This window comes from Pteropus alecto, unplaced genomic scaffold (assembly GCF_000325575.1).
Source record: "Pteropus alecto unplaced genomic scaffold, ASM32557v1 scaffold3, whole genome shotgun sequence".
Classification (NCBI taxonomy): domain Eukaryota; kingdom Metazoa; phylum Chordata; class Mammalia; order Chiroptera; family Pteropodidae; genus Pteropus; species Pteropus alecto.
The window spans coordinates 48,109,304-48,124,543 of NW_006442484.1; the positions used below are offsets into that span (position 1 = coordinate 48,109,304).

Here is a 15,240-nt window from a genome sequence, read left to right on the forward strand (position 1 = left end):
AACCCCATTCTCCTGAGAAGCCATCCTGGATCACCCCAGAAGAGAGTGCCACACCATTCTCTATATTTACACTGATGGGGTCTCTCTCAATCCAAATGATCCAGAGACCCCTGCTGCCTTAAATAACCAGTTATCTTGCCATAGAGTATTCAGCGTCCTGAATTGATGGCAAATATCTTAAAATCTTTTTATCAACAAGTTGTGTTTGAATATCCATCTCTATTTGGTTGACCCAACCTAAATAGTTATTCAATATTTTGGTAACCTTTAAAGAAAGTATTGTGACTAGGGTTCCATAGACAAATCCATAGTTTGAATGGAAAGTCTTACACCATAAAGACTGCTTCAAGGAACTCCCAGCAAAGCAAACAAATATCCTTTTTTAAGAAAATAAATTTGTTCTCAAGGATGACATAGAGAAATAGTTTACTCTGCCTTAGCTGCCAAAACCAGTTCAGCTCAAAAACGACTTATTTGAGTACCCTTAATACGCAGATTCTTCATGAGATCTGCAACTGGTTCCTGAGTGGCTCAGGGCCCTGAAAGGAAGCAGTTGACTTGTCTGGAACATAATGGTGTTTATCAGGAATTTATACTCCTTTTTAATATTTGCTTGTATATACATATTATTTAGCTTCTGTAGATAATCAAAACGTATAATATTACAATATGAATTCATCCATATAATAAAGGATTTTATAGCTAAAGGATATTATGTTAAACAGAAAAATATTTCTGATAAAGTTATAAATGAAAAAAGCATAACTCTAATGCTATTTTTTTCTAGGGTTATGTATGGAAAGTGAACGGGAGTGCACAAAAATATTAATATTGATTATCTTAAAAATGGTTATCATTGTGTTTAAGGATTCATTTTTATTTTCCTTTTATTTTTCTTATAGTTCAGTTTTTTATAATGTACTTTATATAATAAATATATATTATTAAAAATTTATTTCTTAAACCCCTTATGCCTGCAGCATAGGAATAATGATGGAAAGAATATCTTTGCTTTTTCTTATGCACATTGGAGCTACAAATGCAAACTGTAAACTATGATATAAACTATGTCCTACTAGAACAAAGGTTATGTTAACAAATATTCTTCTCCAAACTGTCCTCGAGGCTGTGAGAAACCATAAGTCTACAGTTACAGTGACTATAACCCCAACATATGCCTAAAATATGTAAATATACCATTTTTGTTTGCTTTAAAGGCAGCAACCATCCTATACAATTTGGATTATCTCTTGTGCTTAGCATTTAGGGATTTGGTAGAATTTTCACTGATAAAATTTGTTTGGCATACACAGAATAAATTGTGTAATTTCAATGAAAAAAATTCCTAAACAAAAAAACCAAATGCTGAAAATTTTAAAGAACTTAAAATATCATCAGTCACAACAGTCTGTGTAACTGCATCTTTATCAGGTAAGCAAATATTCAAAGTAAACTCTTTGAATACCTATGTGTACTGCAATGTTTAAAGACAAGCAAAAAACAAACAAAAATATTGTGATCCCTATGAAGAGATTTCAGTCTAGATAAATGCAATCTCCTGCCTCCCCTACCCCATCCTCCCGAACGTGTATGATTTATTTGATTTGTCTTCCGTATTCCCAATCATTGTCTAGTAGCGTTGGCCCATTGTTTTCCAGAGCTTCATGACTTAGCTATACCTAAAACTATCAGCCACCCAAGATATTAATAGTAAAAGGTTCTCAAAGCCTTGATATTGATTAAAGTATTTATTGTTTCCGCTCAATCTACTACAAATGGACTTTTGTCTTCTGACAAACCAAAATGAGGCATCTCTAAAGAACTTTGGAAAGTAATTATAAACTCCACATGCATAAATGAGTCAATTTCCAAGTAAAAAGACAAATGGAGAGGGAAGTATTGCTGCACGGATGCTCTGTTCCTCTTGCTTTCAGTACCTCATCGTTCCATTTTGCACAGTCACACAACTACAAGTGGTTGCCTGGCTGGTAGCCATTATGTTTTGCAAAACTTAGGAATGTGAAGCAAGTTAAGGAACTAGGGAAATATAAATGGAAGCAGTAAACTATAAATGGAAACAGTAAACTATACCTAAATCATAAAAGTGATAGCATAATGAGACCTCAGTGTAGAAAAACATTTTTTTAGAAAGTTAGCAGGGTATAGTGCTTAAGAACTTGGGCCTTGGAGTTAGGTAAGACCTGTAATCAAATTCCAACTCTGCCACTGACAAGATATATTACAGTGGTAAACTTACCTTGCATCTCCAAGTTTCTGTTTTTAGTTTGTTTGTTTTGATCCATAAAAAGAGGAAAATAATACCTACTCCTAAGGTGTTTTGTGATAACTTAGATAATGCATCTCTTACTACAGTGTTTGATACACAGTAACTACTCAAAAAAATAGCTATTATTTTTGTAGAAGCTGTTGTTTTGTTCCTTATTATTCTAGAAGCACAGTCAGCAGGCATTGGTATTAGCTAATGCTATCAGATTTTTTCTATGTAAATAGTGGGTTATTCAAAGAGAGTCTTTAGTAAGCCTCTAAATTACATTTAGAAGCATATTCAAGGACAGTCCATGCATTTTTCAATTATCGTTTAATGTATCTCTTACCTTTGCTTTTGTTTTCAGTTCCTCATGCTTACGAATTAGTTCCTCATTGTCTGAAAGTGATGAACCCAGACTTTGCTCTCGTAAATCTCTTATGGTTTTCTGAAACCAACAAGTAACCTAAATAAAAAGCAACAAAGAGAGATCAAATTTCAAATGATTAGAATAAATGAGTAATAGTTCAGAAATATTTTCTTAACTTTTAAAACTTAAACTAGTTCAATTTCTCTTTATATAAGCTCATCTCATTTATTTAAAAATTATGATTTTTAAAAATTTTTTTTTCATTCAACTTCTACATGCTTAAGAGAAAGAACAAAATAATCCCTGAAAAGCATGAAAGCAATATATCAGTTCAGATTACATGGCATGAAGAAAATAATTCAAAATCTCCCAACAAAGAAGAACCAAAATAGATTCCCATGCAGTCTGTAAATCATGCATGGGTTTAGAATACAAATCTTCTTTCCTGTATAAGAATATGAATCTGAATATAGTTATAGAGACTCACATGAAGCTATTAAAGAGCAGCTGTAGAATTATATTTCTACTATAAAAAGACAATGCAAAAATATTGTTTGCTGCAATTGCGAAAATCAATATTCATAAAATAAATGAAGAAGTTATTAAAATTCTGTTGACATGGTAAATGGCTAAAGGCATGACTCACATTCATTTAGACTTGATTTATAATACATGCCTTACATAGTGTTAAAACAAATAGCAAAGGACTCAAAAGAAACAGCATATTTTAAAATTATAACATAAGTTGACATGGGGTCCCTGGATGCAGATTCCTTATCCAAATTAAGGAAAGAGACTTGGAGTTTTACTCTTAAATCCTATACAATATTATCTTCATGATCACATCATATCTACTGATTCCTAAGAGCTCACTACATGCTAGACAGTTTGCTAGTTGCTTTTTGGACGTTATCTCAATTTCTCTCAACAACTCTACAGCAATATGATATCATCATTGTAGAGATGAGGAGAGATTAAACAGCTTATCCAGGCACATATAGAAGGGGCAGAACAAGGATTTGCCCCCAAACCTATATTAGTTCAAAGTTCATGATCTTTGCACTGTGTCATGCTGCCATCCTTAGGTAACCTAAAATGTTACAGCCTTGGGCATCAGTGGGAATCACTTCAAACCTGAAAAATTAACCCGGCAGTCCATCCAAAACGGTGGGCATTGCCCAAACACTATATACTATGTCTTTCTCCTGCCTAGGTTGTCTTGCTTACAACAGTCTCAAGATTTCTTTGAACTCCTATAACTTAGAGAAATGTTTGAAGCAGGTGGTCAAGGAGAAAGCTAGGTTGGTCCTGAAGCTCCACACAATAAACGTACACTCCCCTCCCCCACCACCACACACACACACTACACAGAATTTGAATGAAGGGTTACCTGGAATAAAACATTCCATTACCATTAGAGGACTGATATCACAAAGCTGGTTTTGAGACCAATGCTTAGAATTTTCTAGCATGGACCAGATAGTAATCTGGTGTAAGAGGTCTTTCCAGCTTTCTGCTAATTGGCAATCTTCATTAATCGTCATTTTAGGCTGCCATTGTGCAAAGAAAAGAATAACGATGACCCTGTCACAGTTTTTATGTGAAGTACGCCTCCTTGTCTTCAGAATATTTGGCAGTCTGTTAGCCAGTCTCCATATCTAAAGAATCCTGTTCATGTATTTACAATTACTTAAAGATAGTATGGTTTTCTGGTATTAGAATTATTTGATATGCATAATGTGCATGTTAGAATACAAGGAGAGTATTTTATCAAAAGCTATAAAATTTATTCATTTATTTAATTTTATAAAAATAATTTCTCACAAAAGGTACAGTAAGCCCATATAAAAACACCACCGGAGGAATGATTTAAAGGTTTCATCAAAGAAAAATGGATCATAAATAAATATAACTAACTTTAAGAGAGCACTGGTCGTACTGGGAGAAGGTTTTATTTACTCTTAGCTAAAGTGAGAAGAACTCAGAAATCTCAAGAATGTTTTAATAGGGAAAGCTAATATAGAATCCGAGTGAATAAAAAATGGGTTCAAACAGGTGTTCACTAATCTCTAAAAACAGGTGAGAAGCCTGAACTCTCAGATAATACTATTTAGTTTCCTGAGTCAAAGACTTGTCATCTAGCACATGCCAGTGGTGATGAAAGCAGGGAAAGAATGACTTGTTTTGATTTTTAAAAAGTATCTACTGACCTCATCCCTAGATTTGGCAAATACTATTTCAACCTCCAAAGGATACTATTTCTGCATGGTAGTACAATTCCCTATGAGAGAATGCAGTTAAAGATCTATGGTGGCATTCCATTTATACTGATCACATACCTGCCTGTTAAGCAAGTTGCCTTTCTAGATCTATACATTTTTACTATCAAATGCACTGTGGAAAGAAACATAAAAACAAGTTGGCATAAAACTCAAAAGTAGTTTGTCATGGGAGTGTTACATCTCATCATGAGATATTCACACACATGAGCAGCTTCTTAGATCAGATTTACTGTGTGTGCTGAGGGATGGATGCACACAGAATAGACTCTGAGTTCTTCTGATGTAAAAGCAAGACACCCTAAATAACTGAGAACATGTCAGCCATAATACTCTGCCACCTAGTAAATCAGTCATTGCGTCCCATGTGTAGCTACTGCAGACAGCTGCATTCCAAGAGCACTTTTTATAAGAATTTAATTTATATCAGCTGCTTTCCAGAAGCCTGAGCGATAAGTACAGTAAATGACACATCAGGACATTCTATAGAACATGGTCCCTGCAAAAGGATGAAAACATGAGCCAAGGATTGAGGGTGGGCTATAGAAAGTAAAGAAGAACAAAAATAACATAGAGTATGTGCTGGAAATGAGTCTGAGCAATGATAGTTTCAGAGGAAAATGAAAATATTTTTCCTTTCCTCCCAGTTCCCACCTTCAGCTTGACCTAAGCATTGTGTTCATGGTCATTCCACTGGTTTGACATGATATTCTATGTGCTCAGAGGAGATAAAACTAAAGTAGAGAAAGAATGGGGCTGATTTTTTTTATGGAGGGGAGGAAGAATAGCTGTCATAGGGTGAATGAAGACAGAGAGAAAGAGAAGGAAAATCAGCAAAGATGCAAAGAAGCAATCAAGGCTATTCAATGAAAACCAAGACTTGTCTCAGACATTATAAAGAGTGATGCCAGGAAAACTCAGTATAGACCTGCACTGTCCTATCTGATAGCCACTAACATATGGCGACTGAGTACTTAGAATGTGACAAATCCAAATTGAGATGTACTCTAAGTATAAAATACACAGCAGATTTCATGGACTTAATATTAAAAAACAATGAAAATATCTCATTAAGAATGTTTGTATTGATTAAATGTTGAAATACTATTTTAGATATGTTGTATTAAACAAAATATATTATTGCTTTTCACTTTTTATGAAGCTTTTTATTTTTTTAATGTTTCTTTTTCACTTTTATTAATGTGGCTACTAGAACATTTAAAATCACATATGTGGCTTGCATTATATTTTTATTGGATGTTTCTGCAATTCAAGGATATCCTTATTTGTATTTCTAAAGACTGAGTTTTAATTAAAGGCAGTATAAAATAGTGAAGTCGAAAGAATGGTGGGATGAAGTACTGGTTGGTAAGCGTCTGTGGACCACTGGGTGTGGGGTGCTAAAGTAGAACTAATGACTCTTTCGAAGAAGTTTATTGGCTAAATGAAGGAGAAATCAGATAACTTTAAGAAAAGCAGAGTAACAAAGAGGCTTCTCTTCACCTTTTTCTTTTCTTTATTTGGTTAATTGAGACAAACATTTTTTGCAGGCCCAAGGAACTGAAGATGCACAAAGGAGGGTTGATGCAGAAATGTATCAGAGTGGGAAGGTTGGAAGAGAGCTCTACTGGCTTTGGGTAAGGAAAGACTAGTTTTTGCTTGATGAATAACCCATCCCCACTTAGACCCCCCTGCTGGGAGGTAAGAACAAAGAAAGTAAAATGAACAAACGGCCTTCGGCCTTCGTAGAGAGGTGTCAGGTACTACTCTAGGCAGGTTACAAGTCACTTCATCCAATATTTGCACACCCCCTATGATGGAGAGATTTACTTTTCAATAGATGAAAAAACTGAGACCCAAACAAGTTAAGCAACTTGCCTAAGGTCACACAACCAGTCAGAGAAAAGTCTCACCATTGGAGGCAGAAATGCCATCGTCGGAATTCATGTGGAACAAAAGGTTCCAGAAAAGAGAAATGAATGGTTCTTATTAGGCTATGTTTATCTGAGGAACGGTCCTCAGATAAAACCTAAAATGCAACATTATAGTTACAGAATCTAGTTGTAAAGTGGAAATAGGCCTAGTGTACAACCATGGGAGGTACAATGGACGTATTACGTTAGAGAGGGGAACAGATGTGTGGGTTAAGCCCATCAGAAGGTGTGCCTCAAAGGGAGAGGCCTGCTGCGGGGAGAGACGACAGCAAGCACAAACTGAGAATTCTAGTTTCCAAATGATTCATGCCGAAGACAGAACTAAAACATAGGGAACATATGGAATACACAGAAAATGCTTTCTGACAATCAAGGATAAACAACTCAGGTGGCAAGAAGGTGAACTGCTGCTGCAGCCCAAAGTGATACAACAGATGGCGATAAATTATCATGTCTTTTTTCTGCAATTTGTTTTACAATTTGAGATCAGATCTTTTTTAATCCTCAAAACTATATTGGAGGAGGTGAGCTATCAATAAGCAATTCAAGCCACCTTAACAGAAATACTTAAGGGAAGATGAAAATCTCTTCAAATTAGTTTCATTTTCTTTTTCATGTGTAGAACAGTTCTTGCCAAATAACCAGCTACTACTTACTAGAGACTAAAAAAAAAAACCCAAAAAGACAAAAACAAACAAAAAAAACCCACAAAAAAACCTCAATAAGGAAGAAAAACATGAGTTATTGATCTTCTTTAAACCAAGACTTTTTGATAGTCTCTCTTCCAGTTACCAAAAGTGCACGCATATACAGAGATGTTTTCAATTATAATTGATGGCCACAGGTAACAGTTCTTATGTCTACTTTGATTTTGAAGGCATGTTAGTATTACAACAACCATTTTTGCTCTCATGAGATTTTTTTCTTTTTCTTTTTTACTGTAGAGAAAGCAGTAGTCATTATTTTGCATTAGGCACTGCAGTCAAATGTACTCTGTATTTTATGAGGCAATAACCAGACTTCAAATATTCATTTTCTCCATTAGATGATAATGGATATTAGGAGAAGAGGCACTAATGCTAAGTCACTGATATTTATACCTAAGGACTTGGAGTAGGGGAGGAAAAAAAGAATTACTACCAAAATGTGGATTGGTTGTCTTTTTTTGTTTTTGTTTTTTGTTTGTTTGTTTGTTTGTTTTTACATATATTTTGGGAGTGATCTAATTAGTGGCTTATTATTTGTACTCCATCTCAGAGATACCAGGAGGACAATGTTGAAAATTTTCTTTCATGGAAATTGGAAGCCCTCCATGAATTATTGAAGTCAACTGGTAGATATTAACATTCCTCAACAAATTATCAAATCCCAGTATTCTCTGTTATGGGTAATAGGAAAGCTAATATATATTGTTTGTCATGAGGCAAAATTTGTTACTTTATAAACAGCTTCACAGAGAATCTATCTCCCTGTCAGAAATCATAATTTTATGTGTTTAATTATTCTGACTTGTTAACATATTTCTCTTTCAACATTTATATTATAAGAAAAATGGCACTAAGGACTTCTTTCCTTCCCAACATTGCTCTCAAGTCTTGTTTATATTTAGGTAGGCTCTTTATTTCCAACTACTTAATGAAAGCTGTTTAGTCCAATGAATAAAATGAGTACAGTGAATGCCTCTGGACCTAAATTTTACTTTTAGCATTACCTCTGACTCATTGCAGGTGAATCTTCCCAGCCATAGGAGATAGTTTTTTCTTTTTTTTTTTTTTTCAAGAAACAGTGACCAGTGACAATGTGCATCTCCTCCAAAGATATCTAAGGCATGGTTTTCCCAATCTAACTTAGGGATCTACCCTAAGTGATCTGGAGCCAATTATATTCATTGTGTATGTGTGCGGGGACAGTGAGAGAGAGACAGACAGACAGACAGACAGACAGACATTGATCGACTGAGATTACAGGGCTACTTAGGAGTAGGACCAAAGTTTGACATTTTCACATTACCATCCCAAATACTAGGTCAAGCAGCCTAATAGATTTTACATTAAAGCTCTGGCCTAAAACTTAGTTGTTGAAAAAAATGAGATATTCAGAAACGATCACATTGAAAGGATGAATAACTGCTAAATTTTAAAGAATGTTTTAATCTTTCCAAAGTGTGCCATTTATTCTTTGCCTATGAGCCTCCGTTAAAAAGCATTAAAATTAATAGGGCCCTTTTGCTTGTCTTTGAGGACTGTGAGAATGGGGATAGAGGAGGGAATGACTCCCTATCCCTGGGCAGTTTGGGCTGGTAGCAGTACTGAAGAGAAAAGGAAAGCTAACAGTCTCCAGCATCAGGAGCAGAGAAGGAAAAGAGCTTGGAGTGGTGAAAAGAGATACACAGGGCTTAGCAGATAGCTCAAGTAGCAACAGCTGACTGTGATACAATGGAAGGGTATGAAGGCTGGAGTGATGCAGAGCATTTCCCAGAGAGCACATGTATCAAATAGCTTTGTCATCAGTCCTATCACTGATGAGAATGTGATTTAGTTATAGCGTGTGTCCTCCAACCCTCTTACCAACTGATGTGGGGGCTTAAATAATTGTGCCTAAGTACAGTGCTGTTAACCCATCAATCCAACTGAATAGTCATATATATAGAAGTGACAAACTAAGCTTAAAAATGTAATAAACTACAATAACTATAAATGAGCTTAAAATAGCTAAAGAGCAGAGAAATTTAGAGAGAGAAAAATTGATTTTTAACTTTATCTTAAATAAAAAGTTGACCTCTTTTGAATAAACTCAGCTGGATACCAAGCCATGAAATGGCATTTATTTATCCTCCATATCACATTTTAGAAAGCTATGATTATATAATCAATTAGAGAATTGGTGTGGGATATAGCAAATATGTAAGATTTTATATGCTGATGATTAGCTAGTAAAGCTCAGAAAGTGACTGCCAACATAGGGAGTGATATGGTGAGCATTTGAACATTTACTGAGCACTTACCATATGCCAAGCTTTATATATAATGTTGTTTTACATAAATAATGTTTATTACACAACAAATAGATAGCTACTATTATTATCCCCAGTTTACAGAAAAGGTAACTAAGACACAGAGGTCAAGTAACTTGCCCCAAATCACATAGGTAGTAAACATAAAAGCTGGGACTGATATCCGCACCATCTGCACCAGAGTCCCTCTTTTATGACGTCTAATATATAGTGTCATTGAAAGCAATGGTGGTTAGCACACATTCGAATTAGAAGGGATTTCTACTGAAAAATTATATGCTTCTACAAACACCTTAATATACTTTGTATATACTCTGACATGCCTTAGAGTGAATTCTAGAGACAGATTATGTGCTAAAATAAAACTGTGTGATAAATTTTCATCTGAGTGGTTGGAAAATCATGCATGTCTATTATTGGGCTGAACTATTGAATACCAGTATCGCTAAGATAATTCAACCTTTATTTTGTTCTTATGCTAGCCAATGTTAAAAAGCTACATTCAAAGAAAGATTAAAAAAAAAAAAAACTCTTATGTGTTAGCCATTAAGCTAAGCACTTTTATGTTATTTCATATTAATTTAAGTTGGTCAACCATTCAAGCTCAAAATCCTAGTTAGAAAGTAGCATTATAAAGGAGAACACACACGTGCACATGTGTGCAGGCAACGTTTTAGCACTGCCCGCCAGGTACAAGATAGTTGTTCTGAGGCTGTGCTTATATGCGTCATCTCTAGTATCATTTTTATTGCTTTTTAACAAGGAACGTGATTATACATGGTTACATGATTATGATATACATGGTACTCAAATTATAAAACTTTCCAAATGTGAATTCTATTACCACTTTTCCCCCCTCAGTGACGTGTACCTTACAAGTATATGTGATGTGGGTAGTAAAAGGAGATTATCTGCCCTCATGTCTTACTTACTACTCCTCAATGTCCTTGACACTGTCTTGTACAGAGAGACCATGAATAACTTAGTTTTAATTTATCTGTTTGTCTCACTTATGCCTGATTGGAGCAATTGAGAAAAATTACATTCATAAATCTTCTTGCCAAGATAATTAATTATGCACAAAATACTTCAAGCTGCTTCTGATTTTCATTAATGAAGTGGCAGATTATCTGCAAAATGAGATGCTGCTGTTGTAGTTGGAAAAAAAATGGTCAGCTGCTCATTTTTAAATGTAAAACAAGTAACATTTTTACATCTAAAAAGCAAGGATATGTTTTTTATTATGTTTATCAGACTATCACATCTCCATTAAGATAGAAAAGCATGAGGTTTTCTTATTTTTTTTCTTACGTTTGATGTAAATCTTAAATTGCCATTATTCTGGTAACTCAATTTTTTTTCCAAAGTAGAACTAGCTGAACTATTATAATTCAAAAGCATTAGGCCATAAGAACTTAGAAATAGAGAAGCACTAAATGCATTGTTTAAATGGCCCTTTATGAGAGATGAAGCATCAGATACTCAATCACATTATTATTCATCGGTAATTTTTGTTCTAATTCTCCACTCAGTTTTCTTTTCTCTTAAGTGGTTAAAATGGTTGAAAAAACTGGTATTCTATTAATGTAGGGTTTGACAGCTTCTATGTTCCTTTAAAATAAGTGCGGAACCGATAAAAAATATTAGCCCTTCAATGAAGTATGCGCCTTTGTATCAACTCATGGTTCAACGTTCTAGGATTAGCAGATAGATCATCCAGGAACATGATAATCACAGAACCCAAATTTCTAAGAGCCACACCTAATTTTGTGTCCCTGCTGCTATTCTTCATCATTGCATTATCAATAAAACTTTAAAATAAATCATTTGAAAAAAATTTAAAAACCTAGGTGAGATAATTATGCTTGTACCTACCTGAATTTTTAAATATCTCTTTGCTCACATAATTATCAACATGGTAAGCATTAATAATTGTTTATAAGATTGAGAAACTGAAGAGACTTTACTTTCTTATCAATAAGATATTGTTTAAATTGTGCTACATTCAAATGGTGAAATATCATATACCCATTAAAATAATCTACTGAACTTTTGGGAGAAAAATATGTGTATGATTTGTTCAATATAATAAAAATCAGGTAATATAATAATATGCATAGATTAATTCCATTAGTTTTTGGTTGCTTGTTTGGTTGCTTAATAAATGCGTGAGCCTGTGACTGTGCTTATGCTTGGATAGAGGTCTAAAAGGTGACAGTATGCCAAATGCTAATAACAATTATCTGTATGGGTAGTGATCTCACCTACATTTTAAACGAATGAGCATTATTAAGTCATAAGCAAAAAAACAAAAGCAAAAACAAAACTATCTTTGTGTTTTGAACTATTAATTGAGTGCTCATTGAAGAAGTATGGCTAAGATTACAAAAGTGACTTTTATTTGACCACACCTTGTGAACTCAAAATAAATAAATAATAAATTAGTCTTGACTCGAGCAGGATAGTGAAAGGAGGTACAAATGAGGGAGTATGCAATGTGTGGGCCTTCACTGTCCTTTTCAGACATGATGACAAAAATTGCTAATAATAATATAGTAGTTACTATGTGCCAGGTAACATTCTAAGCACTTCACACAGAATAACTCACTTGATAATCTTAACACTTTGAGGTAAGTACATCAAGTAAATATCTACATTTTACAGAAAACTAAGCCTCAGGGAGGTTAAATAATTGCTCTGATACTCAGCTGGTAAGTGGTGGAGCAGGATTTGAACCCAGCCAAGAGTGTCTCTCTCCAGGATCTGTGGTCTTACAAGCACACGGAGACAATAGGTACTTTATTAATGACTCCAGCCGTTGTCACTGGTTTTAGTAAGGTAAAATGTAACATGGGGTGCTTTAAGATTAAGAACTTAAATATTAAATTTAAATAAATGATTAACTTATTGACCAATTTTATTAAAAATTAATACTTATCATTATTATTATTATTAAATTGATTTTGGTTCAAAACTGTTAGGAATGAAGTCTAAATGAAAGCCTAGTTCTTTTAACCACAGGTGTACCTTTGTAAAGCTTTACTATACCAACAGCAGCCTCTGACAAGTAAACGGTATGAAGAGACCATGACATATATCACAACAGCAGTAATGCTAAATCCAGAGGAAAGGATATGAGCTGGATAAGAAAGAATTTCTAATTTGTAAGGCTTAACCAAGGAGAAAGAGAACAAGAAAACTAATATTTATTAAGCACCTCTTAAAATGATAAGCATTGTGCTACATGCTTTACACATGTTATTACATTAAATCCTTCCAACAACCCTGTGAGTTAAGTGATATTATTTCCAACTTAAAAATGAGACTTATTAACACAACAATGAGATACCACTACGCACCTATCAGAATAGCCAAAGTCCAAGACACCAACAACATCAAATGCTGGTGAGGATGAGGAGCAACAAGAACTCTCATTCATTGCTGGTGGGAATGCAAAATGGTACAGCCACTTTGGAAGACAGTTTGTCAATTTCTTATAAACATATTCGTACCACATATAATACAGCAATTGTGTTCCTTGGTATTTACTCAAATGAATTAAAAACTTGTATCTACACAAAAACCTGCATATGGATGCTTACAGCATTTCTATCCATAACTGCCAAAACTCAGAAGCAACCAAGATGTCCTTCAGTAGGTGAATGAATAAACTGTGGTATATCTAGAAAAATGGAATACTATTCAGTGCTCCAAAGTAATGAGCAATCAAGCCATAAAAAAAGCATAAAGTAATCTTAAATGCATATTACTAAGCAAAATAAGCCAATCTGAAAATGCTGCATATTATATTATTTCAATTATATGACATTCTGGAAAACTCAAAACTATGGAGATGGTGAAAGATAAGTGGTTGCCAAGGATTAGGGAGAGAAAGGGATGACTAGGCAGAGCACAGAGGATTCTTAAAGCAGTGAAATTATTCTTTATACTACAGTGGTGGATACATGTTATTACACATTTTTCAAACACATAAAATGTACAACACCAAATGTGAAGCCTAATGTAAACTATAAACTTTAGGTGATAATGATGTGCCAATGTAGGTTCATCAATTATAATAAATGTACCACTCTAGTACAGAATGTTGGTAGTGCAGGAGGGTATGCATGTTTGGTACAGAGGGTACTCTGCACTTTGTATTCAGTTTGCTGTGAATCTAAAACTATTCTAAAAAGGAAAGTCTATGTTAAAAAAAATCACCTCTCCCAAAAAGGCATACATACCTCCCCAGAAAGATGATGTCCTAAAAGTCACAGAACTCACCATGTCAGAAACCTTCAGTGATAATTTAAGTTATTATCAAGACATCTGTCTCCAGGGTTGGCAGATATCTAGTTTTTCTTTAAGTATGTGACTGTGTTACAATGTGCATTTTGAATCTTCGTGATCGATCTATCTTCTCTCCTTCCTTCCTCCTCCTTTTTCTTCCTCCTTCCCTTCCTTTCTTTCCTCCTTCCTCCTTTTCCTACAGAGCATTCAAGTGGATGATTTTTGCCATAGTTAAGAAACAAGAAAGCAACATTGCTATCTTAAAAATTAATAAATGAAAGTTAACTGTAGCTGCTTTTTCATTCTTGGGGAAATTGTTCTGTGTTTGGAAAGCCTCTTTGATGAGCCTTTTCTCTGCAGAGAGAAGGTCTCTGTATTAATCTGGATAAGAGAGGCCATGGTTTAAAAGGGATACAGTAGCCTCCCTTTATCTGCTAGTGGATATGTTCCAACGCCCTAGCGAATGCCTGAAACCACAGATAGTACTGAACCCTATATGCACTGTTTTTTTTCTATACATACATACCTATGATAAAGTTTAATTTACACATTAGGCACATTAGGAAATTAACAACAACTAATACTAAAATAGAACAATTATAACACTATCTTATAATAAAAGTTATGTGAATGTGGTCTCTCTCAAAATGTCTCATTGTACTATATTCACCCTTCTCATATGTGAAGACATAAGAGATGATAAAATGCGTTAAGTCAAAATCTTTCACCTTTTCACTTAAAGGAAGCATTTTATGATATATTCAAGTTAACAGCATCACTACTCTTGAGCTTTGGGGCCATTATTAAGTAAAATAAGGGATACCTGAACACAAGCACTTTGATATTGTGACAGTTGATCTGATAACTGAGATAGTCACTAACAGGTGCATAGTGCATAAAGTGTGGATATGCTAGACAAAGGGATGATTCATGTCCAGGGTTGAATGGTGTGAGATTTCATCATGCTATTCAGAATAGCACACAATTTAATACTTGTGAATTATTAATTTTGGAATTTTCAATTTAACATTTTTGGACTGCAGTTGACCACAGGTAACTGAAACTGCAGAAAGTGAAACTGCAGATAA

General features: G+C 34.4%; 1 protein-coding gene across 1 annotated transcript in view; it reads right to left on the bottom strand.

Annotated features, from left to right (window-relative positions):
* The window catches only part of CCDC141 (coiled-coil domain containing 141), a 160,744-nt gene that overhangs the window by 91,856 nt on the left and 53,648 nt on the right, over window positions 1-15,240 (bottom strand). The window contains exons 7-9 of the mRNA XM_015596455.2: window positions 11,174-11,243; window positions 4,049-4,186; window positions 2,616-2,732 (exon numbers count right to left, since the gene is read on the bottom strand). Coding sequence (XP_015451941.1) covers window positions 2,616-2,732; window positions 4,049-4,186; window positions 11,174-11,243 — 325 coding nt within the window. The remainder of the gene's footprint in view (window positions 1-2,615; window positions 2,733-4,048; window positions 4,187-11,173; window positions 11,244-15,240) is intronic.